Source organism: Gigantopelta aegis, chromosome 3, assembly GCF_016097555.1.
Source record: "Gigantopelta aegis isolate Gae_Host chromosome 3, Gae_host_genome, whole genome shotgun sequence".
Taxonomy (NCBI): Eukaryota; Metazoa; Mollusca; class Gastropoda; order Neomphalida; family Peltospiridae; genus Gigantopelta; species Gigantopelta aegis.
The window spans coordinates 91541385-91559282 of NC_054701.1; the positions used below are offsets into that span (position 1 = coordinate 91541385).

Genomic DNA, 17898 nt, shown 5'->3' on the forward strand with positions numbered 1-17898 from the left:
ATTATAATACAGTTAGACACTATAGTTAGTCATGATTATAATACAGTTAGACACTATAGTTAGTTATGATTATAATGCAGTTAGACACTATAGTTAGTCATGATTATAATACAGTTACACACTATAGTTAGTTATGATTATAATGCAGTTAGACACTATAGTTAGTCATGATTATAATACAGTTACACACTATAGTTAGTTATGATTATAATGCAGTTAGACACTATAGTTAGTCATGATTATAATACAGTTACACACTATAGTTAGTTATGATTATAATGCAGTTAGACACTATAGTTAGTCATGATTATAATACAGTTACACACTATAGTTAATTATGATTATTGTACAGTTATACACTATAGTTAGTTATGATTATAATGCAGTTAGACACTATAGTTAGTTATGATTATAATGCTGTTAGACACTATAGTTCTTCATGATTATAATACAGTTACACACTATAGGTATTCACAAAGGAGACAACAAACCTCATGGATGTGCTGCGAGTAAGAGTTGAGGTTCCTGACACAGTGAAAATGGACCTTGCTAGTTCCTCGATGGTTGTGCCAAGCAGACCTGCAGCTTTCTGAGCAGCTGTCGGGTTAGCAAACTGGGACTTGTTGTTAGTTCCTGAATGCAGAAAGTGAAGCAGTGAGTGTCAGGTAAGTGAGTAAGCAAGCTAATTGATGAACAAATTAATTAATTGAAAAAATGCACACATAAATAAATAAATCCACAATGGAATGAGCAAACACCAAATGAATCAATGATAAAATCTATAATAAAGTATTTTAACTTTCGAGATTTTAGTTTATTTACCACACTGTGAAAGACTACATATCTTAATTATACTGACTTTTACTTGTAGTTGATGAACATAATACTTTATTTTCAAACTATATTTCAAAACTATTCACCCATAATACATGTTGTTTTCCTCAGTTTAAATATGAAAAGACAGTGCATGGTACCTTTGACAGCCTTGGCGACTCCAAGGTGATATATAGCGGCTAGGACACTACAGATGGCCTTCACCTCCTCCTGTTTGATGGACAGAACTTCCATAGAATGCAGGATTCGTCCCCAGCTCAAGGTGGCTCTCTGACGGTCTTCTTGCTGAAATAGTATCACACTTAACTCAGTAACAAATTCAGTTCAAGTTTAATTATTACAGAATGCAGTACAAGAGTCTTTACTTTCATAACACATTACCAGTCAATGAAAACTATCAAGCTATGTGAAAAAAGGTGCAAAACTTAACATGGCTAAAGATGTGGACAAAACAATGAGATAATTTCTTGTGATACAAGGTGGATATATTATAGAAAATAAGCTTACAAAACAATTCCAAAAAATAATAACACATGTTTTTTTAATTGTGTTTCAGACATATCTTTAAATATTTAATAATCTTCATTTGATAACTATTAATAACAACTCTTTTAACAATCTATCACATGAAAATAAATGAAATAGACATTTTAAAAACAATGAAACTTGTCAAAAGTTTTAACTGTTCCAAGCAAGTAATATGAAATAAGAGAGATAATGAATAATTATGTGCCTACCTTTTGTAGAGGTGTCAACAACATGTTGGGCTCATTCAAAACTTGTAGTTGCAGTTCATTTCTAGATAAAACCAAAATAAATGATATAACAAATAATGTCATCTGAATTACCATCAGTACTATTAAAGGAAACACTTGTTCACAACACACCTCCCCACCCTTAGACCTGTTAACACCCTACGTTACTAAGATAACGAGCAGTTGCTTACCTGAGTGTCGAGTCGACACCGGCCAACATGTGATACAAGATGTGGAATGTTGGTTCACCTTCTGGTCTTCGGATGATCCGCGTTTTCTCAAACATCAAAATCTGTTACAAATAAACAAAATATTCTGTTTGAAAAAAAAAAAAAATTGCTTTGTTCAAATAGAGTTGCCACCATTAAGTTCACTAACATTTCTATTACAGGCACAAATAAATAAATAAAATTTTTGTTTTAAAATTTATAAATATTATCTTTGTTCAAATAGTTGATGAGATTACATTTACTAATATTTCTACAATAAAATAATTAATCACAAGCACAAATTATTTTATCTTAGTTCTTAATCATCAGAAAAAGTGTTTACTTGGGAACATATTTTTAATAATGAACCCACCTGCAAGATTAGATAAATCAGACATATAAATTACAATACTAACAAACTTTTACTCCACATGTTGAACAATCAGTTCCTTTGCCTGCAACTATGACCTTCATGCCAACACAGACATCAGTGTTTTTACACAATACCAGGGATGTGATATCCATTTAAAAATAAACGGTAAAATTATTTTTAAACACTGAAATGTGTATATCATGGTTAAATACATAGAAAATAATATATGAGTGGCCATTAGATACCATTTATCTCACAAGTTGTTTTAAAATGTTTCTAACAAGAGAAAGCAAGTTTGATACATTCTTAAACGAGTTGTGAGATAAATGGTATCTAACAGACACAAATATTTTATTCTATTTCTTACATATCCTCAAAAAACAGGTTTTAAGTAAATTTTAACATCTTTTTCAACTAAAAGTTATTTATAGCCATTGCACTTGTAGCTGATTGTCACATGATTGTCAGGTTAACTATATGTCACAGTGTAATCGATTTCCATTATGTAGTTTTTCATTGGATGTATGGCATTGGTGGCCTGGTCATTACCTAGGAGCAGTCAGTCGTATGTCTTGAAATTGTTAACACACGTATGTGTGTAAACAACTATGTGTAACCAAAAATAACGCATGGTGTTCTCACCAACGGGTGTAGAAAAGTTATTTATCAACATGTCAAAAAAGCTAAAAATCGTATCTCTAAACTATTTTAACACTGCAGTTGTAAGAGATGGAGAGTTCAGACGCCCCACCTGTATGGATGCTGAGGCTATCTGTCCCGAGTGGTCGAAATCCACGGTGGTGATGCGAGTGAAGTGGCTCGCGTTGGTGTTCAACAGAGTGCGGCTGTTTCCAAACGACTCGAGAAGTGTGTTCACTGCATTCAGCTTCTCCACTGGAAACAAACAATGGTGTGTTTAAAATAACAGTCGGCAGATTTAGATTTCTTTTCAAGCTGAACAATTATTTAACTTTATTAATGTTTATTCATTAACCCATCCCAGACAGATCACTTGGGTCAAGTATATGCTTGAATCTTATTGGATAAAAACACAAAATAATCTATTTGTCAAACAACTCAATTGTCTAATTTGATATTATAATCCGATAAATATTGACATATTAATTATTATACCAAATTCATTTATTACTTAGTAGTGCGACTAGAAGTTGAACATATCCTTACATGACAAGAAGTGGTATATTATACTGTGTCAATTAATAACTCACTTGTACAATTTAAATAGGATATATCCTTCCAGGTCAGATGATATATTATAGGGAATCCATGAATAACTTGAACATAGAAAGGATATATCCTAACATCCCAAGAAGTGGAATATTATGCTAAATCCATTTGTTTTAGGATGTATCATAACATATCAAGAAGTATATTATATTGACACCACTGATAACTCAGTTATAGTAGGATATATGAAATGGAATATTATACCAAATCCACTGACAACTCACTGGTAGTACGATATATCCTTACATGACAAGATGTGGGGATATTATACCATATCCACTGATAACTCCGATCTAGTAGCATGCATATAAGCTTACCTGACATGATGTGGTAAACTATACTGAATCAATAGTAGTGCAATTAAACGTATGATATATGCTTACTTGACAACAAGTGGTACATTATAATGCATCCATCGATGACTCAGCTGTATTAGCCTGATATAGTAAACTATACACAATAGATGGTAGTTTAACTACAAGTATGATATAATCTTACTGGACAGGATGTTGTTGACACACCCGGCTGCTGCCGTCAGGTACTGCAGCACGTGGTTGGCACACATGGTCTTGCCCCCACCACTGCGCCCCATCGTGATGATTGACTGGTCTCGGCGAGTGCTCAGCATCTCGCGGTACGCTATCTGAGCCATTGAGAAGATGTGAGGGGGCATGTCCTCCTGCTTACAGCCCTTGAACATCTGAATAACCTGGAGAGAAAGTTAAACTTTGTTTAACTACACCACTAGAGCACAATGATGTCCTCCTGCTTACAGCCCTTGAACATCTGAATAACCTGGAGAGAAAGTTAAACTTTGTTTAACTACACCACTAGAGCACAATGATGTCCTCCTGCTTACAGCCCTTGAACATCTGAATAACCTGGAGAGAAAGTTAAACTTTGTTTAACTACACCACTAGAGCACAATGATGTCCTCCTGCTTACAGCCCTTGAACATCTGAATAACCTGGAGAGAAAGTTAAACTTTGTTTAACTACACCACTAGAGCATATTCATGTTCTGCTTGCAGCCCTTGAACATCTGGATAACCTGGAGAAAAATATAAACTTTGTTTAACTACACCACTAGAGCACATTGATGTCCTGCTTACAGCCCTTGAACATCTGAATAACCTGGAGAGAAAGTTAAACTTTGTTTAACTACACCACTAGAGCACAATGATGTCCTCCTGCTTACAGCCCTTGAACATCTGAATAACCTGGAGAGAAAGTTAAACTTTGTTTAACTACACCACTAGAGCACATTCATGTTCTGCTTGCAGCCCTTGAACATCTGAATAACCTGGAGAAAAATATAAACTTTGTTTAACTACATCACTAGAGCACATGCATGTTCTGCTTGCAGCCCTTGAACATCTGGATAACCTGGAGAGAAAGTTATAAAGTTTCACTTTGTTTTGTTTAACTACACCACTAGTGCACATTCATGTCCTCATGCTTGCAGCCCTTAAACATCTGAATAACCTGGAGAAAATGTTATAAAAGTTAAACTTTATTTAACGACACCACTAGAGCATATTGATGTCCTCCTGACATGGATCTCTAGAAAGAGAACACACAGGTACATGCATCTTGCTACATGATCATTCAAGCAGCATGTTTCAATAACCATCTGGATATGACCCGAGAAAGAAAAAGAATGTCAAAATGTCACTACAAATATGATACACTTTAAATAACTGCTTGATGTATGAATGATTTGTTTATACAATATGTACGACAAAACAGTTTTCACATTCCAGATAATACAGATGAGTAGTTCACACAACCACAGTGATTATCTAAACAGCATTTACAACAAGGTAATGAAAAATGTTGAATAACTCCTCAACACATTCTAACACAATGTCCATGTTGGTGTTTAAATTTATGATGATTGTGTCACTTGTTCTATATTGTGAGAGTTAAAATTAAAGTTTGTTTAGTTTAACGACACCACCAGAGCACACTGATTTATTAATCATTGGCTATTGGATGTCAAACATTTGACAATTTGGACATAAAGTCTTAGAGAGGAAACCCGCTACATTTTTCCATTAGTAGCAAGGGATCTTTTATATGCACCTTCCCCAGACAGGATAGCACATATCACAGCCTTTGATATACTAGTCACTGTGCACTGGCTGGAACGAGAAATAGCCCAGTGTGCTCACAGATGGGGATCGATCCCAAACCGACCGCGCGTCAAGTGAGTGTTTCACCACTGGGCTACGTCCCACCCCTATATTTTGAAAGGAGGTGCAGGATTTAGCTCAGTTGGTTGAGTGCTCGCTTAAGGTGCTTGCGTCGCAGGATCAAACCACCTTCGTTTCAACCAGTGCACCACAACCTGACAAAGGCCTTGGTATGTGTTTTTCTGTCTGTGGAAAAGTGCATATAAAAGATCCCTTGCTGCATTAGAAAAAATATAGCGAGTTTCCTCTGATGACTACGAGTCAGAATTACCAAATGTTTGACATCCAATAGCTGATGATTAATTAATCAATGTGCTCTAGTGGTGTCATTAAACAAAACAAACCTATATTGTAAGAGAGGCAACCCACTCTCACAACATAAGCTACTCCCACAAAATAATAGCAAGGGATCTTTTACAAACCTTACTAGACTGGACAGTACATACCAGTCGTTGATATACCACTTGTAAGGTACTGTTTTGGATCATTGAAGGTTAGGACTCTTTCAATCATTAAACCTTAGACAAACACTTTACCACTGAGATATATATGCTCCTTTTTAATCCAGATACCAACTCCAAACCCTGAGTGAGTGCTCCGCAAGGCTCAATGGGTAGGTGTAAACCACTTACACGAACCAGTGATCCATAACTGGTTCAACAAAGGCCATGGTTTGTGCTATCCTGCCTGTGGGAAGCACAAATAAAAGATCCCTTGCTGCTAATCGGAAAGAGTAGCCCATGTAGTGGCGACAGCGGGTTTCCTCTCAAAAATCTGTGTGGTCTGACGCCATATAAAATGTGTTGAGTGCATCGTTAAATAAAACATTTCTTTCTTTCATAAAGATCTGTTTAACAACATGCATCACAATCATTTAACCATCACATGATAATTCAGTACTTAATTTAGCTGAAGGTGTGGATTAATATATAAAAAGAGTATTCTGAATTTTGGATCACTGCATATATTAATGTATCTTTATTAAAGGGATATTCCTGAGTTTGCTGCACTTTTTAAGATGTTATCGACTAAAAGAGACTTTTTAATGATTGTAATTAAATACAAATAATATTTTTCTGCATACAATATTAGTGGATGTATATTAAACGTGTTTCTGGTCGTTGTAATATTTGTACTAGGTTAAATTTCATTGTAGATCCTTAAAAAAATATTTTTTCGTACATACAAAATTATTTGAAGACAAAATCCAGTTTGGGCTTCTAAAAAATATTAAGACGACTAGAAACACATTGAATATACAGACACTGATATTCTAAACAAGAAAATAAATTTAATATGTAAGTTTGATCGTAGAAATAGTTTATTAGTCGGAAACATCTTACAATGCAGCAAACTCAGGAATGTCCCTTTAAATTCATGATACTAAAATGAAAGGAAAACTGTTACATTACCTTGTCCGAGTACAGCGGTAAATGCTGCGCTGGGTTCACCAAGATGAGAGAGGGGCCAGCGTAGGTGTGGATCAGATTGACGGCATACCGCTGTCGGATCGTATGCAGCGCACTCGATTCATTCAAGTACCGCAAAGATGACAGATCTTCAGCTCGATCAAACTGGGGTGGATTGGCCTAAAATACAACATTCATCGTGTCATTTACATACAAATATTCAACACTGTAACATCCCCCTACTTTAAGCTATTTCAATGTACAGACTTTATACAAAATTAAATAAACCTATCTCAGTACCGGATGTCAGCATGTTGTTTAACACTACAATTAGCAACAACTATTTAAGCATTTAAACATGTATTATTTATTACTGTTTCATTCTGCCAACTGATACTAGGAGTACTTTATACCAACGCTACTACAGAAAACACTTTTTACAACTTCTAGATCAAACTCACCAACTTTCTATTCAGCTTTGAATTCACATGTCTTCAATCATGTGAAAAGAAAGCAATTTTATTTATTTCAATTTATACAGCTTTTAATCATTCCAAATAAAATACATTTTAAAAACAAAGAAGTAATAGTAGGCTACTCTCACTATCACAAAAAATGGAACATGTAATCAATTCTGGTTGCCAGCCCTTGATATCACACTCCTCCATCTGTGTCTGGGATGTTCATCAAGTAGTAAGTGATATTAACTCAATTCCTAATTCCACACATAGTTACCTTTTCAATATCGTCTTCATCCACTTCCAGGACATCCCCCTGACTTTCCAGTTTGATCTTGATCTTTCCTTCAGGCAGGGATTCATTTGACTTGAGTAGGTGAGCGGCAGCAAACCCTCCCTTGTGAATAAGCCAGACCTGCTCCGCATCCATCCACGCCTTCTCCGTCTGCACCTCATCCTCAGACTTAGCCTGCAAGAAAACAGATGGATATCCTTTATCATGATGAAATGCAATAAATACAAGAAGCTTAAATTAACTTTCAAAAGAAATGGATCGTCCTTGTCATGAAGAAAACAAAATATAAGAACAATGTTCGTCAACAATGGAGCAATGAACTCCACTATGGAGTTGAACAATGTATTGGTGGATACTGAAATACATGACATGGAGAACTTGTGAACTGACTCCAGATCAAGATTTTTCAGAAGTGTTTCAAATACTCAGAATGACTTTCTTTTGAAGAGGACAAAACACGGTCTCCTGGACATTGTTTTACAAACTTTTTTGTGGGGTCACTTCTTCACCACAATTTTGATCCATGTTTACTTTCTCACATGTGTCAAATGTTTAATTCTGATCAGTGTTCATTATCTTTGAAAGGAGGAGGTTTGAGGAAAGTAGACAGCTATATCTACCAAGCACTGTAAGATGCAGGTCATGTCCCAACAGCAATTTAATACAAATACATGTAAAAAGAAAATGCTCAATAATGTTCCAAATGTTCTTGCAGATCAGTTTTTTGGCAACAGCTTTCTGCAGCAGCACTGCTGTCACAATTTTCAAGGACTGAAGATGTAAACATAAAAAGTAGGCAGTAGCCACCTATAATTAATTAATACTCTGGTGATGTAGATGAATTTGTGCATAATGACGAAAACTAACATGTTTCTTCAAGGCAATAGCATGATATAATATATATATATATATATATATATATATATATATATCCCATCCCTAGCCATGCAAGACAGACCCATTCCATGACGTCAGCTCATATGGAATAAATCTGTCTTGCATGGGCTATGAAGTCATTGAATTTAATATGGGGAGTATTACGGCATCGGTAATATGATGTCATATCAATGCAAGTTGGTTAGTGTTCATTATAAAAGCTATCTTGTTAATTTGTCATGTTAAGTTATATTTAACACATGAAACAGATGCGGAAAATATGATAGCGTAGTTTATTCATGATAAAACGGTCAAATAAAGAAGTTACCTTTTCAGTCATATTTGTTTTTAATGTAAAATAATGGTTTATTTATCGAATGGATGGGAGGAAAAGACTCCCATCATATGCAGTCATGTACACCCTCGGTGGTGGACTCGGCAAGTCTCGTCCTGGGTCAAAATTTCCACCACCTCGTGTATACTTTTTCTATCCCACATGACCGCATATAATATACATCAGGCTACACCGTCACTTTAAATAAGTAGTGAACAATAGGTCAAGTCTCACATCAGTTGTCTTGGTGTTTTCACTTAACTGATACTTCATTTGGTCAAGTTTTTGTTCACAATGCATGGTTTTCTTGATTTTCTAAGGTGATAGGGCTTACTGTAACAAATAATAGCCAAATGAAATAACATATTTCTAATTATGTTTCTTTATAATGCTAAATTTTTTACCGACACCTTTTTAATTGCTTTAACATCTGACAGGATTTCACTGTATGGCAATTAAATGGATCCAACTAAACATCCAAACACACATACATTTACTGACAGAAAATCTCTGAAGTTTCGAAACTAAAGACTATGGCAGTAACCAAATTGGTTATGACAGAAAAATACCATGTAACCTACTAATCGGTTACCTTGACTACAACTTATTTTTATGGCTGCTACCGTCCAGCCAGATTTATGTTTCGAGCCATTTGTAATTTCATTCCAGGCTCATATTAAAAAGAAGGATGCTATATTTCTCTAGAGGATCAAAGAATCTTCAAACAGAATGCAAGCCTTTTGAGTTATAACATCTATGCCGGAGCACATCTATGCCAGACACACTAAATATCCCTTTAACAAGAGCAGAGACTAGGTTTTCTAATAGCATCTACAAACCTAAGACTAGACAATCAATCTGGTTTGTAAAGATGTTTGTACAGGTATTAGATAGATGCTGGCTTAAACAGAGTTGACATTACTCAAAAGAGACACCCCAGTTCTTACTGTAAAGCATTAAAAAGCAACCACAGAAACTTACCAACTCCTGTAACATCTTGAGGTCCATAATGTTACAAAAAAATATATAAATTCTGTTTGAGTACAAATATCTAGGTATACAGTACGAGTAATTTAGCACAAAATATATAACATGCTGAAGAAGTTTTTAAGAATGGGACAGTTGTCCAATGTTTGTTTTTTAGGATCTTGCCATTTTGTAGTTCAATTTACTTCAGTTACCCAGTATATTCTGACCATATCAGGTCATGATATGGAAAATATCTCAGAAGTCCACCACACCAGTACAACCAGCCTCGGTGTTGTCGTTAAGCCATTGGACATAAGATTGGTAGGTACTGGGTTCGCAGCCCGATACCGGCTCCTCCCAATGTAAGACTATTACACTGACGTCTCTCTCACTAACCATTAACAACTAACCAATAACCACTTTTCTAGACAGACAGCCTAGATAGCTGAAGTGTGTGCCGAGGACAGTGTGTTTGAATCGTAATTGGATAAAAGCACGGAAATAAGTTAACATGAATAAATTAATGACCAGTACCAACCAAAATTTACTAGTCCATCAGAATTTCTATTAGTCCATCAGTCAAGCGCAATATTGTTATAATGCAAACTTCACTGCAAATTATTATCCAGTGAAGTCTAGTTTAGACTTCTTTTTTATTATTCCAACCTTTGATACTAATTTTAAAATGTGTGAAATAAGATCAGTAGAGTATAAAAATAAAATAAATAAATTGGAAATAAAACTAGACAGAACAATAATTCTGAGTACTGCGAAGCAATACATGTTCCCTACCAGGCCCAAACATTTTTTGTATCTCCTAAATTCATACCTCTGTGAAAAGTGGGTAAATCGTCATAAAAGTTAAACTTGATCTATAATAGTATATAATAAAGAGACACGGTACATACAAAATTTCACTTTAATATCTTTAGGCATTGCAAAGTCTGGAAATCAAATTTTAATATATCCTAAGTTCAAGTGCTATAACTCTGTCAAAAATGGGTAAATTGCCATGAAAGTTAAACTTGATTTGTAACAGTACATGATAAAGCTATACACAAAATTTCACAAGGCATTCTAAAAAAAAACATCCGGAAAACTACATGTGGGACAGACGGACAGGCAGAGGGACACACAGATGGACAGACACTAGTAACATACAGACAAGCAGACAGACAGGCAGACAGACAGACAGACAGAAGGACGGAAATGAAACAATTAGTCCCCTCCAGTTGGACCGGTAGGGGACTGAAAATATGGACTTTTTTAATATTTATTTAACTCATTCATCTAAAGTACTGTCGGAAAAAGAATAAAAATGATTTTCGTCTATTATTTCTTTCATATTAAACTGACATGTAAATACCTTTTTAATGATACTCTACCTAATTTAGCATTTACTTGTTTGGGCTCTCATTGATGTATACTACTCAAAAGAATTTAAGGGTCAAAAATTTATAACCAAATAAGTTTCAGAGTGTATTAGATTGATGATGTAAACTACACCAAAATTTTTATTTATTGTTCCATATTTACAAAAAAAACATAAATAAACGTCACTGTATACAAGAAAGTCACATGACATGCTGTCAAAGTTGAAGGTTGTCAAACATGGATTTTACACATTAGAACATTCGTTTAATAGTGTGTGAATCCACCCCTGGCGCCTCATTGCCTCATGCTGTTGATCAGACGTCTGAAGAACTCTTGGGGAATGGCCTGCCACTCTGCCATAAGAAGTTGACCCAGATCATGAAGGTTGGCCGGAGGGGCATGGTTATCCCGAACTCTCCTGCCTAATTCGTCCCAGGCGTCTCTATTGGAGCCAAGTCAGGCGAATATGCTGGCCAATCCATCCTGGTGATACCTTGTTGTCTGAGAAAGTCCGTTACCACCCTGGCGCGGTGGGGTCTGGCATTGTCATCCTGCAGAACTGCCCCACCGCCAATCTGCTGAAGGCCTGGGAGAACTAACGACCGGATAATCTCATTCAGATAGCGGATTCCATTCAGATTGCCATCCACCACATAGAGGGGGGGTCCTGTGGTGGATAGAGATGCCGCCCCACACCATGACGCTGCCACCACCGAACCGGTGACGTTGTCTAACGTTAACGTCAGCGAAGCGCTCCCCAGGACATCTGTAGACATGAACCCGACCGTCGTTGAACTGGAGACTAAACCTGGACTCATCAGTGAACATCACTAGACCCCACTGAACACGTTGCCACCGCAGATGAAGCGTGCACCAGTGACGTCTGGCCGTTCTGTGACGAATTTGGAGTGTGCACCGTACACGAACGCAAGCTCCAATTATACAGAAATTCAGCATTGGGAACATGGAATACACGTGCAAAGCGTGCAAATGAAGCGCTTTGTGAAAAAGCAAGTTATGGGCACTTAGCAGACCTTTCGCTTTCACCCTAATTTACGTGCAAATGTAAGCATGTTTTCACCATTAGAACTAGTCGACAGTGTCAATGACAGTGGATTTTAATTCATTTATGGGTTGCTTAGACCCACTTTCGTCAAAATGGAACAATACCATGCGTGACATTATGGTCTAGCTAATATAATTGACATTCAGAAAATAATGTCGAAAATATCGTCTGACCCTTAAATTCTTTTGAGTAGTATACAAGGTAGTGTTTACTCTTGAAATTAAAATAAAGATGTCGGTAAACAGGTGATTTGTGACCTTTATTGGAACAGACTATAACACATTTTGATGATATGTGTCAATTTTATTTACCCTTAAACAAACTTTTAATTTAAAACTGCAAGTTAACTGATTATTTTGAATTGCAGCATAAATTATTAATTATGACAAGCATATTTATTGAATATAAATTCAATATAAGTATATTAGAAATTTACACAGTCTTGCAACCATTTAAAGGTGCTATATCATAGTTATATGCGAGCATTTGTTTGTGATAAAGATTCTCCAATAAAAATGTATTTTCTACCAGTAGATAAAATTATTTCCTATAATCATTGATGGGCATATTGTTAAAGGTATCTTCTTTAAATGTTAAATCAAAATTTTATATATATATAAAAAAAAAAAATTGCAATAGCTGTCATTGTGCAACATTGAGATGGCACCTTTAATACTGGTATAATGGATCACTCAGAATGGTTCTTGACAGTTGTGCTCGTAAGTTACTTATAAATGACTACACATATTTTGTTTTGGAGAGGGATAGGGGTAAAACATCATCAGAAACAGTCCATCACATATTGTAACAGCAATGAAATTGACACATGTTGACCAAAATTTATTATAGTCTGTTCCAATAAAGTGCACAAATCACCTGTTTACTGACATTTTTCTTTTAATTTCAAGAGTAAACACCACCTTGAACATCAATGAGAGCCCAAACAAGTAAATGCTAAATTAGGTAGACTATCATTAAATAGATATTTATAAAATATTTACTTGTCAGTTTAATATGTAAGAAATAATCAACGAAAACCATTTTTATTCTATTTCCGACAGTACTATAGTACTTCCTTCCGCCACTACACAACCACAACACCTTATTTCACCAAAATAAAACTCAATCTTTCTGGCAAGACTAGTACACATGTACTGGATGTTGCTTCTTTGTATAGGTCTGTAAAGGCAACCCCAACATTTTATTTACGTGTAAATTATAAAGATAATTTATTTACACAAATACTAGTTCTGACATTTCACGTATGTTTGTACACACCTGTGAAGATTGGTTTTTGGACAGCGAACTTAACGCCTGATCCAGATCAAGTAGACTGCGGTGAGGTGAGACTTCGTAATCCCTGGCCGACATCTCGTACACCGACACTGACTTCCTGCCAACTCGGTGTGATCTCTGTCTCAACCTCGACTTGCCAGCCCTGCTACTTCCATGTTGACCCGCCTCACAGGTATCAGTACTACCGAGTCTTCCCTTCCCACGGTGACTAGAATGAACACTACGCTTACCTTCTGCTGAAGATTCACTTCCCAATTTACCCAAGCTATTCCGTTTTACAGTTCGGTCACTTTCACAGCCATATTTTCTATCACTTTTTGAAGAAAATGGAATATTATTACGTCCATCTTCACCACATGCCTGTTGAGAAATTCCAGGCTTCCGTTTCCCTGAATCAGGTCCCACATCACTTTGACTGTGTCTAACTTTAGACCTTGTTTTATCACTTAACTTATTACTTTCATTACCCTGAGGAAGTTTATCGGTGGAAACAGTATTGTTTCCAATATGACTATTGCTACGCAATACACCTGATCGCCTTCTGGGAGTGGCACCATCACCAACATCTGAAGCAATGCTACTGTGACTACCAGTCCTGGTGACACCTGTCTGTTTTCTGGGGGATTTAGAATTGACATCAGTGTAACTATTACACCTAGAAACCTGTCTGTCTGAGTTAACTGAATTGACATTACTGTGACTACTACTTCTACTAACACCAAAACTATTTCTCTTCGAGCTACAGGCATCACTGGGGTTCAAACCAAGATGGCTGCTGCGTCTATGCACACTGGAAGGTGGTCTGTCTGTATTTACCCCATTCTGGACACTACGCCTGCCACTCCCTGAGCTTCTCCTATGTGCTGAGGATGAAATGTCAGAATTAACACTACAGGAGCTTCCACTCTCACTGCGACGCAACGACCGAGATTTCCCGGAAGCTGAAAGATCTGACTCGATGCTTCCACTTCTTTGTACAGGTCGGATCCGCTGAGGTGGAGTGTATGGGTGGAGGACTTCAACATGGCTGACGCGATGTCGAGAGCAGTACTCACAGCCCAGTTTCTTGTCTGGTGTACTGGTATTATGTGCTAAATTTGAACAGGGATTTGTTGGAGACCTTGGAGAAGGAAGTGGTTTTGGATGAACTTCATTATTATGGTTACAAGACTTGTGATTATGGTTGTCTTCAGACAAACCATTAGAGGATACACGTGAAGTTGAAGGTAGAGCTTTTGTCCTTCTGTCATCAACATGATCCTTTCCATTTTCTTTGAAATCTTGAGATAAACTGCTGTTCTGACTGCCATCTCTTTTAACTTCATTGTGGTGTGGCTGGTGGTGTCCATTGCTATATGAAGCATCCAAACTGCCACTAGCTGAGACCTCCATATCGCCACTAGAGGAAGCTTGGGGTGTCTTTTCAATACTTTGCTTTGCCAACTGCAGATCCTCCAGGCGAGGGGGACCTGTTCTGTTGACTGCACGTTCAAACCGTCTCCGTCTAGAACAGGCCACATCACTGCTTGGTGCTGAACACACACTGGGTGCCTTCTGCAACCCCGGAGCTGCATCAACAGGGTCTATAAACACGTCGTTGTTAACACTCATCTCAAATATTTTCCGCAAATCACTCGTCATTATTACATGTATTCAAGTAAGTTTACACTTTTAATTTGGTCTTTGTGTGAAGTATATGTTACATAAATCACAACATGTCAGAACTCTACACCTAACCTAAAAATACTGTTGGTTTAACAAAGACTTTTTTAACACGTAGAAGGCAACTAAGGTAACGATAAACCTTTCATGATGATTAATTTCTGTCACAGTGAAACACTAGATTCTGGGTCATATTTTATTATACCTTCACAAGTATATGACAGAAGTTTCGTGTTTTTTTGTTTCAAATAATTAAATCACGGTCACCACCACCTGAATGTCAAACACCACAAACAAGTTTCTCCATGTAGAATAAATCTTCATTACCTCACTTCAGCTAATTACATGGTATAATGTACGGCCTGCCAAAAAACAGCAGGATAATATTAAATCCTTCAAGGCAGAATGCTGAACACAATACATCCGTGAATAAGTCCTCCATTAATATCCTCAATGCACATCGTTATATCACTTTTTAAGAGCGACTGTACACACTGTTCAACCACTGGAACCCAGGCTATTGCTATCTTAAACACATCACTGCTTGCTTCACAGCTTCCATTGATAAAACACTACATTAATCCACATGACACAATACACGATCAAACACAGTATTCAGTTACAGGTGGGAACATGACATCACTAAATCCACAAGGAACGTTCTTCAAGAATAACTCTTGTTGATAACTTACAACAGGCTTTCTTAGCATGGAATACTCTTTGGTTTAATGAATGAATGATTAACGACACTCCAGTACAAAAATACACCTCAGCTATTGGGTGTCAGTGTTTATTGTGTGATGAAAAATGCATCATGATTATATTTTCATCAACACACTGATATGACAATATACTGCACATACTTATTGCATTGTTACAACAGAAGATTTTACGAGATGTCCAGATCAATGAAAAATCAAACACTGTGGCTGGAAGTCATATTTCACTGCACACAGTAGTAGTTGTTTTCCTTCAAAAACTAAGTCAAACACTGCTCTCTCTAGTTATTCTCTTCAATACCCAAATGTTCAAAATAACTGACATTAAAGTACATTTTGAATCTCATCAAGTTTCAGAAAATGTTCTTTCCTCATTAAACCTTAACCAAGACATGTACAATCTCAGAAACATGCAGCTTTGATGTGGGAAAAATTGTTGTTTACCAACAGATGTAAACTGCCATACCTGTAGATGACAAAGGTAAAAAGTCTGCACGGAGGGCCCGGTGGAATGTTATCCGGTAATCAGATCAGGCCAGTCCTGGCACAAATAAACACCCTCCAACACGGAGCCCAGACGTACACTGTGCTAATCTACCATCACACAGTCTTTGATAGACTGTGACACTTAATAAATGTGTGTCCGTCACGTCACACTTCACCTTAAAGTTGGGGCGGCAAAGCCAAGTGGGGGAGACGGCTGTGCCGTTAAAGAGATCACTCTTTGTCAGGTCTTGCAACAAGCCGAAGGTACACAGAATTAATCCCAACACAAGTTCGGATGATGAGAAAACTGTTTGCGAGAAATGTGTCAGTAAATATAATGTGGGACGTCGTTTCCACTGTCGGTGATAAAACTCCCGAGTGGAATCTAGCTGTGTTCACATGCCTCCAAACAGTGAAATTTAAAGTTCACTTTTCTTTTACTCAAAAGTCAAGTCTGTTTGTTTCTCAAATGGCAGAAATAGACCAATAAACAAACTTTTAACGTCAATTCTTTTACATAAATAAATATGCATTCACTTTGTTTTAAAAACTAGATGATATTACAAAAAATATTTTATGAAAGTCTACTATTTTTTCTAATGCCAGAAATATAGCTTTAAATAAACTCTAAATGGTATTTATTGCACAGAAATAAATATGCATCCATTTGTTCCTTTTTCAAAAATGTTGTGTCATCCCTAGAAATACCTTTTGTAATGAACAGTAACCTTTTCAACAAAAATATAATCCTTTTATCAGAAATTGGCCAATAAATGTCGTGATGACTTTCAAACTGTGATTTACTTAAATCCAAGCTATCGCTTTTCACCACTGACTGACCAAATCGAGGTCAACTCGAGCTGAACATTGAAATATGTTTAAAGTGACACAAAGGTAATAAATTCATTGTGGGTGTGAGAGAAAAGTGGTCTATAAATAATTCCATCTTTCAACTGGTTTTTAAGTGTCCAGTGACAGTTTTGAGAACCATTATGTACAGATATGCTGGTGAATTGTGTCCATGAGGATATCACTTTATAAGACTGTGTTCAGCACAGTGAAAAACACAGTTTCCAAAATACTTGTGTTTGAAGTTACATATACAAAACAACACCTGTTATTACAAGACACTGTATGTTATATAAATGTATCATTACAAGACAAGAGTATGTTAATCGTGCATTATCTGAGAATAAATTTGTGAGCAAATAAAACATCAGGGTATCTGGAGATAATCGGTATGCAGGTGAAGAAATAATCAGGGGTTTTTTTAAAGAAAGAAGCACACAATCTGTAATCCTGTTTGTGTCCAGTCACACACCTGTTCTATTCTGATTTGTT

At 36.5% G+C, this 17898-nt stretch overlaps 1 protein-coding gene across 3 annotated transcripts in view; it reads right to left on the reverse strand.

Moving 5' to 3' along the window:
- LOC121369334 (unconventional myosin-XVIIIa-like) overlaps window positions 1-17898 on the reverse strand; it is a 115744-nt gene that overhangs the window by 64287 nt on the left and 33559 nt on the right. For 2 of the 3 annotated variants that reach the window (XM_041494326.1, XM_041494327.1), the window contains exons 2-9: window positions 7758-7949; window positions 7026-7202; window positions 3918-4128; window positions 2923-3065; window positions 1781-1881; window positions 1572-1632; window positions 975-1119; window positions 492-633 (exon numbers count right to left, since the gene is read on the reverse strand). In XM_041494326.1, the coding sequence (XP_041350260.1) occupies window positions 492-633; window positions 975-1119; window positions 1572-1632; window positions 1781-1881; window positions 2923-3065; window positions 3918-4128; window positions 7026-7202; window positions 7758-7949 (1172 nt within the window). Of the gene's footprint in view, window positions 1-491; window positions 634-974; window positions 1120-1571; window positions 1633-1780; window positions 1882-2922; window positions 3066-3917; window positions 4129-7025; window positions 7203-7757; window positions 7950-13672; window positions 16953-17898 lie in introns of those variants that run through there. The other variant, XM_041494325.1, reaches the window with a different exon arrangement.